Genomic DNA, 17,846 nt, shown 5'->3' on the forward strand with positions numbered 1-17,846 from the left:
GGGAGACACACAGTACCCCTGTAAAATGGCAGATCAGAAGAGATTACTGGCAGCGCGGGAGAGTCAGACTTCTGTTACAGGGGTATTGAGATGTTCCGACTTCTGACAGCGCCAAGAAGCCGAGTAGTGGCAGTTTGGAGAACTGCTCCCACTGACTAACTCGGCCACCGCGGGAGACTCGGACTCGGACTTGGCAACATTGCCGGTTATTGAGGTGTTGTTTTCAGAGTGAGATTTTTGCTGGTTAATAGAGAATTCCGGATATTTAGGTGCCGTTTAAACGAGTTTCCTGCATTTAGTCAACTGCAGCTCTAGTACTCTAACAATAGAGTGTGCTAATGTACTTTACAAACTATGCGAGCCTGTCATTGCCATCCAGTGGCAGTATACTGGTGCTGTTTTTCTGAATTAAGACACTCAGAGCAAATATAATGGTACTGTAGTAGAAGCAACTAATCCTTCAAAACATTAAAAATTCACTGGTAATTTTCATTAAAATTGCTATATAAATCAAATTCTGTTTTAAAAAAGTATAACACTACCCTTTTCAAAACTAAGACTTTTTTTGGTTAGTTTGCATTTTCTCTCCTTTTTAAACTTGCTTCCCTCCTTCCACTCTCCTGCCCTAAAAAAAGAGGCACAATTCTTCAGCCAAACAGATGATCTGCTTCCAGGACTCTGTTATAATGTAACCTGCCCATTAGAAGGGACACACGAGCAGTTCCTGTGACTTTCCTTCCATGAACAAGCATCTGGCACCCTCCGATCCAGTATAATTGGTTTGGTTGGGAAGCCCAATATGTAGGCTAAAACCAATACAGTACACCACCAGATTATCTTGTAAATATTTCAAGAATTGCTTATTTTAGTAAATTAACTATATTGCTATATTACAATTAGCATTTTGCATTGTGGCCACTTATTTCACAGCAGGGATAAAGAGAAACAAACTATAAATCTAAAATAAAAAATGCTGGAAATAGATATTCAGTCTATCAGCATCTGAAAATAAAAAAGACAGGTTTTGGCTCTAGACCCTTTGTTACAACTGGTAACAGGAAGATAATCAAGCCCTTTACAGGGCACAACAAAATGAAGGAAACAGGTAAGAATCGGTATAAGGAGATGTGCTTTGGTGCTGGGTTCATGCTGTATGTGGTCCCACTCCACTCTGCAAAGTTTCCATCCCTTTCTCCTTGTTTCTCCATTGCCATAGTATCTGCTGTGTTAACCACTTTCCATACCAGTGCTTTTTTCCCTCAACTAAGATTTTCACTTAGCTGTGGGTGACAGGGCTGTTGACCATGTCTGCCCCCATTTCCATGCCTCCACTGCCACCTTTTTTCTAAAAATGCTTTTCACTGTCTCACCGAGATGATCGTTTTATTTAGTCCTAACTCCTTAAACCTATTCTTATCCAGCTTCCTTCATTTTTGTTGAGCCCTGTAAAAGGGTTTAATTATCTTCCAGTTGCCAGTTGTAACAAAGGGTCTACAGCCAAACACATTAATCTGCCTTTTTTTATTTTCAGGGCTACCTTCCAGTTCTGAGAAAGGGTCCACAGCCAAAATAATATTAACAGCACTTCTTTTTGAGGTGCTGAAGAACCTATATTTCCAGCAGTTTCTGTTTTCATTTCATTTATTTCAGTTAGGGAAAATGGATGGATGCATCATTCTAATAAACTTACTACTATCACATGTGTGACAGCTGCTAAGGTGCCGTCTCCAGCCATTAGTGTTCGAAGAAGTACTCCATTAGTACAAAATGTCAGCAGTGTCTTTGGGGAAACCCTGAAATAAAAAGAATTCTGCATTAGCAACTTAAATGTCAAGTGCACTTTTGGGTTCAGCAGCTTCTTCTGTTATACCTGCTCTCCAGTCGAATCTGGTAACCAATAGTCTGCCCAATCTTCTCACCCCTCTCTGCAGCAACCCTTTCTGCCACAGCAATAGCTGCAAGTCGCCTGGGCTGAGTACAGAATATACGACAGGGTATTCCATTCTTGTAACAGTCATCCAGAAGGAACTGGGGAATCTGAAAAATAATACGATAATGAGTGAACATAGCCACACTCAAATTAAGAGACAGACTCAGAACATAAAAATTAGGAGGAGTAGGCTATAAAGCCCCTCGAACCAGCTCTGCCATTCAATAAGATCATGCTGATTTTCGCCCTCAACTCCACTTTTCCACCCAATGCCCATATCCCTTGATTCCCCTAGAGTTCAAAAATCTATCCATCTCAGCCTTGAATATACTCAACAATTCAGCATCCACAGCCCTTTGGGGCAGAGAATTCCAAAGATTCACAAACCTCTGAAGAAATTTCTCATCTCAGTCTTAAATGGCCGACCCCTTATCCTGAAACTATGCCCCCGAGTTCAAACTCTTCAGCCAGGGGAAACAACCTCTCCGCATCTATCCTGTCAATCCCCCTCAGAATCTTATATGTTTTAATGAGATAAAAGCGCAGTAACTGTTGCAAAAATATTTGGAAAGCTTCAGAATATTGTGCCTGTGACTCTATTTTGTAATCACATGCTCTTTGAAAAAATCTCCAGCACCATATATTTTCCAGAGGTAAAGATCAAAGCAACATTAAAACACACACACTACTAAACAGCAACTGTAAAAGGCTTTATCTGAAATCATGAAATCAAGTGTTGTAGGAGTGACTAAAGGTGAGAAAATATCAAAGGGATAAAGGTTTATAAAAATCAATGAATTATTGGCAGAATATATTCTATATACAATTCTACTATAAATGAACACATTTTTTAAAAATCACATGAAAATCCTCTATTACTCCATTTTCAGAACCTTAAGCAAAGGTAAGTTTAAAAAAGCTCTCAAATATTAACATTTCCTTTTTTTTTGGAAAAAGGTGAATAACTAATTTGACATTTCAATCCTCCCTTAGCAATCTATACTTTAAACTTGGGGAAATATACATTTATATTAAATATAATTAAGTCAAGAAAACAAAAGCTATGCTAACTGTTCCATGGCTGTGATGCAGCTGTTACTGCACCACACAGCCATTTTAAAGTTTGCAGCATGAAATTTAGAGGTTCTTCTTCAATCAAAAAAACCACCATTTCAACCAAAATAAAATGAACTAGAGATCTTCAGACTTCTGTTGGGATACCAACATTACAAATTTACCCATGAGAAGAACTTCAAAAGTCAATTTTTTAGATTAACCATGAATGATGTGCACATAGACCCACTTGCCATACTTAGGACTAGGAGTCTACAAACCATTAAGAAATTCATATAATTGAAGTTTTGCTTTGCTGAAAATAGAGTGCACACTGCTCCTGTACAGTCACACACCACTTAATTAAATCCAAAGAACTGATGCACAGGTTGCCAAAAGCCAAAGCACAGGGGCTTAAGTCAACAAGTATCAATGCATACAAAGCAGAGGATATAAAATGGAGATTTGTACTTCACCAAAAAATAAATACAAGTGACATCACGCCATAAAATACACAAGCGTCTCCTGAAAATTTTCCAAAAGAAAATTCTACATATTAAAAAAAGTACATATAACCAAGTTTTAATGGATCTATGTTTTCCCATATAACAGCCACTGCACTCAAAAGAGCTGTGGGTGTGTGAATTGCTTTGAGGCATTTTGATATAAGGCAATATAAAAAAAAGTTATTGACAAATTAAGGGGGTCGCACCTGTGTAGTTTTTCCAGATCCTGTTTCTCCAACTATTAAAATCACTCTGTTCTCTTTTATGATTTTCACTATTTCATCTCGCTTTTCAAAAACAGGCAGAGACTGTCTGAAGGCATCTAATTCGGAATCTCCTCGTTTTGGTGGAACTTGAGGAATGCCGTTGTTGAGTCTACCACTGGTCTTATTCATTTCTCGGTTGTTTTCTGGGAGGGCAAACAAGTGCAACTAACTGAAGCACAGCTTGAAAAATCAACATAAAAACTAAAAATAGCTTATCTACACAAAATATTACAATGTTTCTCATAAAATGACAGACTTGTGCAACATGAACCTGTAAAAATGGATACATATTTTTAAGACTTGGACCAACAATGTAGAGATTAGTAACTATTGCAACCTTACATGCAAGCTCTTCAGACTTTGGCGAGCCTTGACTCCCAATGATTAGTGTTTGTCACGCGATTTCAATACTATTAGAACAGTAACTATTTTACCAGTTACATCCTCAAAACATTCCAGTAGATTAGTCAAGCACGATTTACCTTTTGTAAATCCATGTTGACTTTGTCCGATCCGGTCACTTTTTGCCAAGTGCTCTGCTATTACATCTTTTATAATGGACTCTAGCATTTTCCCCACTACCGATGTCAGGCTTACCGGTCCGTAATTCCCCGTTTTCTCTCTACCACCTTTTTTGAAATGTGGTGTATTTGGACTTTCAGAAGGCTTTCGATAAGGTCCCGCATAAGAGATTAGCGTGTAAAGTTAAGGCACATGGGATTGGGGGCAAGGTATTGACTTGGATAGAGAACTGGTTGGCAGACAGAAAGCAAAGATTTGGAATAAATGGGTCTTTTTCCAAGTGGCAGGCAGTGACTAGTGGGGTACCGCAGGGATCGGTCCTTGGCCCCCAGCTATTCACAATATATATTAATGATCTAGACAAGGGAATTAGATGCAATATCTCCAAATTTACAGATGACACAAAGCTGGGTGGGCGTGTGTGCTGTGAGGAGGATGCCAAGAAACTCCAGTATGATTTGGACAGGTTGGGTGAGTGGGAAGAAGCATGGCAGATGCAATATAACGTGGATAAATGTGAGGTTATCCACTTTGGTGGCAAAAACAGGAAGGCAGATTATCTGAATGGCAATAGATTGGGAGAAGGGGAAGTGCAACGAAACCTGGGTGTCCTTGTGCACCAGTCGCTGAAGGTAAGCATGCAGGTGCAGCAGGCGGTTAAGAAGGCAAATGGTATGTTGGCCTTCGTAGCGAGAGGGTTTGAGTACAGGAACAAGGATGTCTTGCTGCAGTTGTACAGGGCCTTGGTGAGACCACATCTTGAGTATTGTGTGCAGTTTTGGTCACCTTATCTGAGGAAGGATGTTCTTGCCATGGAAGGAGTTCAGCGAAGATTCACCAGGCTGATACCTGAGATAGCAGGAATGACGTATGAGGAGAGATTGGGTCGACTGGGCTTATACTCGCTGGAGTTTAGAAGAATGAGAGGGGATCTCATTGAAACTTATAAAATTCTGACAGGACTGGACAGACTAGATGTAGGAAGGATGTTCCCGATGGTCAGGGAGTCCAGAACCAGGGGTCACAATCTAAGGATAAGGGGCAAGCCATTTAGGACAGAAATGAGGAGGAATTTCTTCACCCAGAGAGTGGTGAACCTGTGGAATTCTCGACCACAGAAGGCAGTAGAGGCCAATTCATTAAATATATTCAAGAAGGAGTAGGATATATTTCTTAAGGCTAAAGGGATCAAGGGGTATGGGGAGAAAGCAGGGACCGGGTACTGAATTTGGATGATCAGCCATGATTGCATTGAATGGCGGAGCAGGCTCGAGGGGCCGAATGGCCTACTCCTGCTCCTATCTTCTATGTTTCTATGAAACTGTCATTCTATTGCTCTAAATATTTTATAAATTTTCAATCTACAAAATACCATGAATTTAAATGCTAATTGGCAAAATACATTAAGATTGTCACAACCTTCCAAAGTTTCATTCCATTTTTTTTTTTTTTTTTAAAAACACCTTTGCTGAATAGTGTGAATCACTTAATGTTTTGAAAGCTAAAAGCAGAGTAGAGTGGATTGTCTGTAAATTTCTAAAATATAAACCAGATACCAAAATCTATTTTTAAAAACAGAAATGCGTTTTTCAGTTACATCTGTATACTATAATTTTCCAATCAGCAATATTTTTAACAACAGTAACCCATTTATTTTAAACTAGCTGGGGAGCCCCGTGTTGCGAGGGCAATTTTGGGGCGCTTGGTCTCCCTGCCCCTGTGTGTCCCCCTCTCCCTGTCATGTCCTCTCCCTGTCCTATCCCTCCCTCCCCTCCCCTCCCTCCCGTCTCCCTCCCCCCACCCCCTCGCCCACCCCCACCCCTCCCCTCCCCCGCTCCCCTCCCCCGCTCCCCTCTGTCCCTCTCTCCGGCCCCTCCCCCTGCCTAGCGCCTGAGGTCCGGTGCCGTTGCGATAGCGGCCGTGCGGGGCCTAGCGCTTAAGGCGTGGTCGGGTTCTGAGGCCGGGACGGACCGGAGCTGAGGTCCCCCGCGTATCGCGCGGCTGATGGACGGCTGCGGCGGGCGGGCGGCGCATGCGCGGTCAGTGCGAGCGGCAGGCAAGGGCGGCTTGGCGGCCGTTAGCGAGCGGGAAACTTCGGGCGGCCCGCCCGCGCTCCATCCGCGACACCGTGAAACCTGAGAGGGGGAAGTAGAGAGAGACAGAGAGGGAAGAGGAGAAGGACAGAGAGGGAAGAGGAGAGAGGGAAGAGGAGAAGGAGAGAGAGGGAAGAGGAGGAGAGAGAGAGAGGGAAATTTTTTGCGCTTCAGGCCCTGAGTCCCCCCTGCGCGAGGGTGAGGAGGAGGGGGGGGGTTGCTAAACACAATATAAAACTCAAATAAATTGTTAATTAATTCCCTAACACATAATTCAAATATTTACCTTACTTCCCTAACACACTGAAAGTGTGGGGGGAAAATCGTGAAAAATCAAGATGGCGGCCACTCACCTCGGTTCAGAAGGATAAGGCCCGCCCACACACGCACCGATTGGTCGACCGGTCAGGTCACCGAAGCGTAGGATTGGTCAATCGTCGAGTCACTCGACACTCAACTGTAGGAAGGAACCCGCCGTCCGATTGGTCGACCTCGACGTCACACGGTCGCTAATGAGATGCTAATGAGCGGAACGCTGAACGTTTTTGGGATACCGCGGGCGGGATTTTTGTCCGGCCGAAACGTAAATACGCCTATGACCGGTCCGGAATCGCAAGCTTTCTTTTGAGGCGACGCGCGCGTCGGTACGCTCTGTAACTTTCAAACGTATAGAGAACGGACAGACATCGGGACAGACAGAAGAGCCACTTTATATATATAGACTAGCTGGGGAGCCCCGCGTTGCGAGGGCAATTTTGGGGCGCGAGGGCAATTTTGGGGCGCTTGGTCTCCCTGCCCCTGTGTGTCCCCCCTCTCCCTGGTGTGGAGATGCCGGAGTTGGACTGGGGTGGACAAATGTAAGAAATCACACAACACCAGGTTATAGTCCAACAGCTTTATTTGAAATCACAAGCTTTCGGAGCGCTGCTCCTTCTTCAGGTGAAGTGGAGAGGATCTCCAAGAAGATCGCGCATATCGACACAGACATCAAGTTTCGACAGAGATGCAAGAAAGCAGACAAGATCCCGAAAGGACTACAGATCACTAACCCACTCAAGTCTACCTACAACACAGACTACGCTGAGAGACTCTGCCGTCGTACCTCTCGCACACTCCTCAACCATCTCGTACACCAGCTCTACAGCAGACGCCGCAACCTCGAAACCGAGATGGAGTCCATGTTCTCAGCCTGTGCTCAGGACGCAGCAGACCAGCTACGAGACACCGCCAAACAAACAAGGCAACGGAACTATGCTACCTACATGCACACCAAGAACAGGAAGCTTGAGAAACTTGGCATCACCAGCGGCAGCAACCAAGCCTCCCCCGGTACCACGGTTGAAACCACAGGGAAATCCATCGTCAACCTGTCCGACCACACCCTTCAACCAGACAAAATTGAAGTTCTCAGCCGAGGGCTCAATTTCTGCCCCACCACCAAAATGGACCCCATCGGTCTCGCGGCAGACACAGAAGAATTCATCAGGAGAATGAGGCTCCGGGAATTCTTCCACAAATCCCAAGATGTCAGCAGCGAACCCAATGAGACAATCAATGATCCGGAACAGCAGAGGGATCCGCAGTGCAGCGACCAAAGAAGAAAGAGTCAAATTGGACCCCTCCGGAGGGTCACTGCCCTAAGCTTGACATGTATGCTCAAGCTGTCAGGAGATGCATCAATGCCAGATTCATCAGCCGCACTCACAAGACAGTCCAGAATGTCACCCGAGCACAACGCAACGCCATCCACGCTCTCAAGACCAACCGCAACATCGTCATCAAACCAGCAGACAAAGGAGGTGCCATCGTCATACAGAACAGAACGGACTATTGCAAAGAAGCATACCGACAACTGGACAACCAGGAACACTACAGACAGTTACCCGCAGATCCGACCAAAGAACACACCCGCCAACTCAACAGACTGATCAAAACCTTCGATCCAGACCTTCAAAGCATCCTACATGCTCTCATCCCACGTACTCCCCGCGTGGGTGACTTCTACTGCCTCCCAAAGATACACAAAGCCAACACACCTGGACGTCCTATCGCATCAGGCAACGGAACCCTGTGTGAGGACCTCTCTGGATATGTCGAGGGCATCCTGAAACCCATCGTACAGGGAACCCCCAGCTTCTGTCGCGACACTACAGACTTCTTACAGAAGCTCAGCACCCACGGACCAGTTGAACCAGGAACACTCCTCGCCACGATGGACGTCTCGGCACTCTACACCAGTATCCCCCACGATGACGGCATCGCTGCGACAGCCTCAGTACTCAACACCAACAACAGCCAATCTCCAGACGCCATCCTACAACTCATCCGCTTCATCCTTGACCACAATGTCTTCACCTTCGACAACCAGTTCTTTACCCAAACACACGGAACAGCCATGGGGACCAAATTCGCACCCCAATACGCAAACATCTTCATGCACAAGTTCGAGCAAGACCTCTTCGCTGCACAGGATCTCCAACCAACACTATACACCAGATACATCGACGACATTTTCTTCCGATGGACCCACGGCGAAGAATCACTGAAAAGACTACACGATAACATCAACAAGTTCCATCCCACCATCAAACTCACCATGGACTACTCCTCAGAATCAGTCTCATTCCTGGACACACGAATCTCCATCAAAGACGGACACCTCAGCACTTCACTCTACCGCAAGCCCACGGACAACCTCACGATGCTTCACTTCTCCAGCTTCCACCCTAACCACGTTAAAGAAGCCATCCCCTATGGACAAGCCCTGCGAATACACAGGATCTGCTCAGACGAGGAGGAACGCGATGGACACCTACAGACACTGAAAGACGCCCTTGTAAGAACGGGATATGACGCTCGACTCGTCGATCGACAGTTCCGACGGGCCACAGCGAAAAATCGCATAGACCTCCTCAGAAGACAAACACGGGACACAACCAACAGAGTACCCTTCGTCGTCCAGTACTTCCCCGGAGCGGAGAAACTACGCCATGTTCTTCGCAGCCTTCAACATGTCATCGATGACGACGAACACCTCGCTAAGGCCATCCCCACACCTCCACTACTCGCTTTCAAACAGCCGCCTAACCTCAAACAGACCATCGTTCGCAGCAAATTACCCAGCTTCCAGGAGAACAGCGACCACGACACCACACAACCCTGCCACAGCAACCTCTGCAAGACATGCCAGATCATCAACACAGATACCATCATCACACGTGAGGACACCACCCACCAGGTACATGGTACATACTCATGTGACCCGGCCAACGTTGTCTACCTCATACATTGCAGGAAAGGATGCCCCGGAGCATGGTACATCGGCGAGACCATGCAGACACTGCGACAACGGATGAACGGACACCGCGCAACAATCACCAGGCAGGAGTGTTCCCTCCCAGTCGGGGAACACTTCAGCAGTCAAGGACATTCAGCCTCCGATCTTCGGGTAAGCATTCTCCAAGGTGGCCTTCGAGACACACGACAACGCAAAATCGTCGAGCAGAAACTGATAGCCAAGTTCCGCACCCATGAGGACGGCCTTAACCGAGATCTTGGGTTCATGTCACGCTACATGTAACCCCACCTGACGCAGGGTCATCCAGACTCGAGTCGACATTGGCTTGTTCTCTCTACACAGATGCGGCCGGACCTGCTGTGATTTCCAGCCAAAAAAAATGTTTTTTGTCTATTTTTTAGTTTTTCATACAGACCCCAGCATCTGCAATATTTGACCCCTTGTGACCCCACCTCATTGTTCTTTGATGTAATGTTTCCCTGACTGACCTGTTTGGACACCATTCACACCTTTGACTGCTGTGATTATCTCTCTGCCGAGGTGTGATAAATGGCAGTTGGAAAGGTTACCTGTAAACATCTGACATGATTCTCTGACTATATAAGCTGTGTCTTTATGCATTTCTCCACTTCACCTGAAGGAGCAGCGCTCCGAAAGCTTGTGATTTCAAATAAAGCTGTTGGACTATAACCTGGTGTTGTGTGATTTCTTACATTTGTCCCCCTCTCCCTGTCATGTCCTCTCCCTGTCCTATCCCTCCCTCCCCTCCTCTCTCTCCCGTCTCCCTCCCCTCGCCCACCCCCACTCCCCTCTGTCCCTCTCTCCGGCCCCTCCCCCTGCCTAGCGCCTGAGATCCGGAGCTGAGGTCCCCCGCGTATGGCGCGGCTGATGGACGGCCGCTGTGGGCGGGCGGCGCATGCGCGGTCAGTGGGCAATTTTGGGGCGCTTGGTCTCCCTGCCCGTGTGTCCCCCTCTCCCCGTCATGTCCTCTCCCTGCCCTATCCCTCCCTCCTCTCCCCCACTCCCCTCTCTCCAGCCCCTCCCCCTGCCTAGCGCCCGAGGTCCGGAGCCGAGGTCCCCCGCATATCGCGCGGCTGATGGACGGCCGCTGTGGGCGGGCGGGCGGCGCCTGCGCGGTCAGTGCAGGCGGCGCATGCACGGTCAGCGCGAGCGCCCCACGATTTCCCGAGGCTCGCCCCCCCCCCCGCGATTTCCCCGAGGCTCTTCCCCCCCCCCCCACCGCGATTTCCCGAGGCTCCCCCCCCCGCGATTTCCCGAGGCTCTCTCCCCCCCCTGCGATATCCCGAGGCTCCCCCCCCACGATTTCCCGAGGCTCTCCCCCCCCCCCGCGATTTCCCGAGGCTCTCCCCCCCCCCCGCGATTTCCCGAGGCTCTCCCCCCCCCCCCCGCGATTTCCCGAGGCTCTCCCCCCCCCCGCGATTTCCCGAGGCTCTCCCCCCCCCGCGATTTCCCGAGGCTCTCCCCCCCCCCCGCGATTTCCCGAGGCACTCCCGCCCCCCCCCCCCCCGAGATTTCCCGAGGCTCTCCCCCCCCCCCCGCGATTTCCCGAGGCTCCCCCCACCCCCCCGCGATTTCCCGAGGCACTCCCCCCCCCCGCGATTTCCCGAGGCTCTCCACCCCCCCCCGCGATTTCCCGAGGCTCCCCCCGCGATTTCCCGAGGCACTCCCCCCCCCCGCGATTTCCCGAGGCTCTCCACCCCCCCCCCGCGATTTCCCGAGGCTCCCCCCACCCCCCCCGCGATTTCCCGAGGCTCCCCCCACCCCCCCGCGATTTCCCGAGGCTCTCCACCCCCCCCGCGATTTCCCGAGGCTCCCCCCACCCCCCCGCGATTTCCCGAGGCTCCCCCCACCCCCCCGCGATTTCCCGAGGCTCCCACCCCCCCCCGCGATTTCCCGAGGCTCTCCACCCCCCCCCGCGATTTCCCGAGGCTCCCCCCACCCCCCCGCGATTTCCCGAGGCTCCCCCCACCCCCCCGCGATTTCCCGAGGCTCCCACCCCCCCCCCCGCGATTTCCCGAGGCTCCCCCCCCCGCGATTTCCCGAGGCTCCCCCCCCCCCGCGATTTCCCGAGGCTCCCACCCCCCCATTAAATTGTTATTTAATTCCCTAACACATCATTAAAATATTTACCTTAGTTCCCTAACACACAGAAAGTGTGGGGGAAAAAATTGTGAAAAATCAAGATGGCGGCCACTCACCTCGGTTCAGAAGGATAAGGCCCGCCCACACACGCACCGATTGGTCGACCGGTCAGGTCACCGAAGCGTAGGATTGGTCAATCGTCGAGTCACTCGACACAACTATAGGAAGGAACCCGCCGTCCAATTGGTCGACCTCGACGTCACACGGTCGCTAATGAGATGCTAATGAGCGGAACGCTGAACGTTTTTGGGATACCGCGGGCGGGATTTTTGTCCGGCCGAAACGTAAATACGCCTATGACCGGTCCGGAATCGCAAGCTTTCTTTTGAGGCGACGCACGCTCTGTAACTTTCAAACGTATAGAGAACGGACAGACAGACATCGGGACAGACAGAAGAGCCGCTTTATATATATAGATAATGGCAATTAGAAAATCTAGGTAATTAAATATTATGGTATTAAATGAATTTTCAGCAACAAAAAAGTCAGAAAGCCCTGTAATCAACCTCACCTCCACCTGCTAGTTTCGTACTCTGCAAAAAATGACCAATTTAATTTCAAGATTATTTTTAATCATTAAAACGGAGAGATGAGCTTGCCAAATAGGTTTATTTCCTCCCTCCAAAATAAACAGTAATACATACCGGCTTCAACAGTTAATGCATTTCCACGTTCAGTTTTGGGTAAAAGATCTGTGCGCTCTTTATTAGTAACAGGAAACCTCTGAATTAGATTGCGTATGGCATGTTTCATACTGTGAGTTAGCGTGCAGGTCATGACCGCCTGAGCCATCTCGGAACCATCTTTTTTCTTTATTGTAAGAAACCTGTGTGCCCCTTTTCTGAAAGAAAAGAATTAATGACCGTTGCTCAAACAACTTTAAACAGCAAAACACTGTAAACATAAAAAAGGGAACTTTGCTGTACGAAAAGCATTTTTTACTGCAGTATGGCTCTCATGAACTGTGAACTAAAATAATCATTAATGAAAAATGTTACACGATATTAAAATTATTTCATAACTTATAAAACAAATTATTTTGTGTACCTAAACCAAAATGCTGCAATACTTGCAGAATAGTCCTGCTCTGCAACTTCTTGAACACAATTTTGCTTTCTCTTCATAACAGTGTTCACAGCTCCATTTGAATAGACAATGTAATAAAAATATCCACTGAAAACTGTACCAACGTGCACTTATGTAGCGACATGCACTAGAACACGTCACGTGGACCAGTTGGGAGGAAAGAAGAAAAAGCAAACCAAGGACAGGGTCCGAGTCTGCTTTAAGGTAAGGAGTTTGTAGCAAGACAGTGGTGTTTAGAAAAAGATTTCCAAACTACAGAGGCATTATGGCTGAAGATTTGGCTACCTTTAGAGCAGAGTGTGTTTTGGTGAGGGGAAACAGGACACAGCAGGTCAGCATTGGAAGAGTGAATGATAAGAGTGGTGCGAGACTTTGGAAAATTTATAAACAAAGGTTTTGAAACTAATGTTGAGAGGTGCGAAGCCAGAAGTAGCTGGCGAGAACATAGGCAATAGACGAGCAGGATTTAGTACTGGATGCGAGCGATGGAGTTTGTGGGATGCTGGCAAGAAGGTCATTGTAGAAGTCGAGTTTGGATGTGGAGGCTTGGAGAGTTTCAGTGGTGGTGGTGGTGGTGGTGGTAAGTAGCGATGGAGGCAGGTGATAATATAGGATCTTGAAATAGGCAGTCATAGTGATGGGTCAAATGTGAGGTTTGAAGCTCAGCCAATGGTCAAAAAGGACAGAGATTGTACACTGTCAAGTCTATTCTGAGAGAACAGCTGGGGAAGGAACGAGAAAGTGGAACCAGGTTCTAGGGTGCAGAGTTTCATGCAGAAGCCTAACAGGAAGGCTTTATTCTAGCCAATGAAATAGGAAAACTCTGATTCATCCACAACTTGATGTCAGACAAAGCAGTTGGACGGCACTGTAACCATCGTAGAGATCAAGGTGATGGTAGAGAGGAAAGTTGGAATATCACCAGTGTAAATTTGGAAGCTGATCCCATGCTTAAAGATAATGTTGACAAGAGGCAATATATAGATAATAAAGAGTGGCAGTGAGGTGCGAGGACAGAGGCTTGAGCAAACCAAGAGTGACTGTGTGAGGGCGGGAGAACACTCTGCAGGAGTACTACTGGCTATGTTGAGATGAGTAGGAATGGAACCAGACGACAGTGATACATTAAGGTGAACAAAGTAGAACAGATTAGAATGGTCAATCATAATGAAGGCCTTGAAAAGGTCACTGAGGTCAAGGAAGGATAACGTACCACCCTCACAAAAGGACATAATTGGTGACTTTGACCAGGGCACTGCCAGTACTGTGGGTAGAGTGAAAAAAAACTGAAGGGATTTAAATAGAGTGCGGTTTGGGGGTCAAGAACAGAGAGTTTATTCCAAATAATGACCAACTAACTATAATGAATCTGATTAACAGTAACTCTTAGAACTAGGTTATATGGAAAACTACAAGTGGATTCCTGTTACTTCACTATAGCACAAGGTGAATATCTCTCAGGACATAAGGGCTCTATTTTCTCATACAGGTTGAGAGATAGTGTTTATTTTAATCTGTCCACCTGTAAATTTATTTTAAGTGGAGAATATGCACTGCTTCATAAATCAACTCAACTGTTAATACTTGAGAGTTTAGAGCTTTTTTCTAGGCTTTCCCCCCCCCCCAATGCAAATTTCTCCCCTCTCCCCCACCAAGAATTATTTTCTACACACATGGAGATAAAAGGTAATTAACTCCCACAAAAGTAGTTGTTTTATTGCTTTTTTTTGTGGGCAGTTAAGGTATGGCAGCGAGTTCTTCAGTACTGTACTAGGTAACTCTAACCCATTTGGCTTTTGCTGACAAGTGTTTGATTTGCAGGTAGCAAATGGATTGTTTCATTTTGGGGGCTTTATTTGGCCTGATGGAGCTATTAAGTTGCAACAATCTTTCTGCTTACTTCGTGCATACAACACAGCACCTTTAACAATAATTGATTTATTTTCACGTGTATTTTACATCTTTAGTGGGAAGACTGAAGAGTTAAATACATAGCTTTGAATGTAAATATATTTAAAAACGCATATTAATTGTGATCCATTTATGTTCTAGTTATTTATTAACTAGAAGACTCTGCATCACTTACCCTGAACAATGTATTCAGTAAAACTAGTAACAGAAGGATACTATAGCATATAAGCATCAAACATGTCCCAACTCTTTGCGACTCACCCTTTGCTTTTAGAGATCAGGCCAAGGGACTGGGCAAGACGATGAATAAATGCCCTTTCTGTACTAGTCAAGGAGGATGGAAATTCCATTTCTAGAAGAAAAAAACTGATCAGTTATAGCTAGTGCAAATGTCAGTTATGTAATATTTTATCTAGTTTTTACAATTTGAAATGCCTTTAGTACATCAAATCACAGAAAGAGACTCTGCAGCATACTGCTAAAATCCCTAACTTTGCAATTAATGGTGAAACATTCTTTCCTCAGTCATGTTTATTAGTTCATCCTAGTTCTTACAAAGCAATGAACCTTCCCTAGAGTGAAAGCTTACTATACAAGGGCAATAGCCTCCACACACAGGGCATCTGCTGGCAACAAGAGAAATGGAACCAAAACAAAACTCTAACTTCAAAGTGTATATTATAGAAGGTAAATTTTGGGAAGGATTTCCAGGTTGGGAATCTTATCTTGGTATTTTTTTTATTTTTTATTATTCATTCCATGGATGTGGGCCTCGCTGGCAAGGCCAGCATTTATTGCCCGTCACTAATTGCCCTTGAGTGGCTTGCTAGGCCATTTCAGAGAGCAGAGTCAACTAGACTGCTATGGGTCTGGAGTCACAGTTAGGCCAGACCGGGTAAAGACAGCAGATTTACAGATTTCCTTCTCTAAAGGACGAGTGAACCGGATGGGTTTTTACAACAATCTGGTCGTTTCATGGTCACCATTACTGATACTAGCCTTTTATTCCAGATTGATTTAATTAACTGAATTTAGATAATAAACTGCTAGAATTTCAGTCCTCCAGAGTGTGAGGATATCTTACCCATTAAATGGGATTACTGCCCAACTATCAATTTTCCTCTATACATTCATTCAAAAATTCCTTCACCTTTTTATTTCCTTCTTTCAAGTTCCTGTGCCATGCCCCATTCTCCAGTCAAGAGCATTGGTAGCCAACCTGCTCCAGCTCCCTACCAATACTGGCCTATAACTCCCCCCACCCCCAGTAGTGCATGCAGCGGAGGTGCCCAGAGTGATTCAAAGCGTTTTTCTATTTTTGCCTGTTGGAAAACTACTTGCGTCTACCCTGTCCAGTGACTTGGTTGCAATCAAAACTTGGTGCATCAGAGACTCACAGTAAAAAGTTCTGGCAAACCACTGTACACGAGATATAGCATTTATAGTCCCAGTTATAAAGCTGACTAGAAACTGAAAAGAAAACTTCTCAGAGTAGTGGAGATTTTGCCTCAGTTTTCACATAAAGGTTTGATAGTGGGAATGAAAAGGTAAAAGAGAAAGTGCAGCAATTAGATAGGATGATTAAAAAGAAATAGAGTAAAACCAAAGAAAAAATAGAACATCTGACCACAATCTTTCAAACATCCCTGGCTATGGAAGTTAATAACACAAAAATCAGGAGCAGGACGAGGCCAGACGGCCCCTCGAGCCTGCTCCACCATTCAGTAAGATCATGGCTGATCTTTGACCTCAAGTGCACTTCCCCGCCCGATTTCCATATCCCTCAATTCCCCTAGAGTCCAATAAACTATCTACCTCAGCCGTGAACATACACAATTCAGCATCCACAGCCCTTTGGGGTAAAGAATTCCAAAGATTCACAACCGTCTAAGTGCAGAAATTCCTCCTCATCTCAATCTTAAATGGCTACCCCTTATTCTGAGTCTATGCCCCCAGTTCTACTCTCCAGCCAGGGGAAACAACCTCTCCGCATCTATCCTGTCAATCCCCCTCAGAATCTTATGTTTCAAAGAGATCACCTCTCATTCTTCTAAACTCCAGAATAGAGGCCCAATCTACTAAATCTCTCAAAAGGACAACCCTCTCATCCCAGGGATCAATCTAGTGAACCTATGTTGCAACGCCACTAAGGCAAGTATGTCCTTCCTCAGATAAGGAGACCAAAACTGTGCACAGTACTCCAGGTGTAGGCTCACCAAGGCCCTGTATAACTGTAGCAAGATTTCCTTACTCTTGTACTCCAACCCCCTTGCAATAAAATCCAACATGCCAATTGCCTTCCTAATTGCTTGCTGTACCTATGTGCTAACTTTTTGTGTTTCCTGTACGAGGACACCTACATTTCTCTGAACACCAACATTTAATAGTTTCTCACCATATAAAAAATCTTCTGTTTTTCCTATTCCTACCAAAGGAAATAATCTCAGATTTCCCCACATTATATTCCATATGCCAGCTTATTACCCACTCACTTAACCTGTCTATATCCCTTTGCAGGCTCTTTGTGTCCTCCTCACAGCTTAAGTTGTGCCAGAGGATTGGATGGTCACCAACGTAACACCTCTGCTCAAGACAGATTAGAGATCAGAGATAGGCCCATCATCAGTAGTAAGCAAGCTTCTAGAGGCCATAATCCAGAATAAAATTCATATGCATGTTATGAATTAATCAAGGACAGCCAGCACAGATTTGTAAAAGGCAAATGGTGCAGACAGCACAAAAATGAGTATGGCTTACTGTAAAGACTGGTCAAAGAATTAACTGGAATGCATAAATTGAAGGTCATCACCAAAAAAAAGTTAGAAGAATTTATTCATTTTATGCAGAGAATTGTTAGGACATGGAATGTCCTACCAGAATCAGTTGTGGAAGTAGAATCTAGTGAGTACATATTTGAAAAGGTGGCAGGACAAGTTGATAAAGCTTTTAAAAAGTGGTGAAAACAGAATCCATAATAAGGTCCAAACTGAAGTGGATACATATATTGTAAAAATCTTA

General features: G+C 46.0%; 1 protein-coding gene across 7 annotated transcripts in view; it reads right to left on the reverse strand.

Annotated features, from left to right (window-relative positions):
* Positions 1–17,846, reverse strand: part of ythdc2 (YTH domain containing 2) — a 121,586-nt gene that overhangs the window by 92,048 nt on the left and 11,692 nt on the right. For all 7 annotated transcript variants that reach the window (XM_085987102.1, XM_085987093.1, XM_085987088.1 and 4 more), the window contains exons 3-7: positions 15,090–15,180; positions 12,476–12,672; positions 3,696–3,898; positions 1,871–2,037; positions 1,691–1,793 (exon numbers count right to left, since the gene is read on the reverse strand). In XM_085987102.1, coding sequence (XP_085843228.1) covers positions 1,691–1,793; positions 1,871–2,037; positions 3,696–3,898; positions 12,476–12,672; positions 15,090–15,180 — 761 coding nt within the window. The remainder of the gene's footprint in view (positions 1–1,690; positions 1,794–1,870; positions 2,038–3,695; positions 3,899–12,475; positions 12,673–15,089; positions 15,181–17,846) is intronic.

This window comes from Somniosus microcephalus, chromosome 1, assembly GCF_052327205.1.
Source record: "Somniosus microcephalus isolate GS21.2 chromosome 1, FLI_Smic_1.0, whole genome shotgun sequence".
Lineage (NCBI taxonomy): Eukaryota > Metazoa > Chordata > Chondrichthyes > Squaliformes > Somniosidae > Somniosus > Somniosus microcephalus.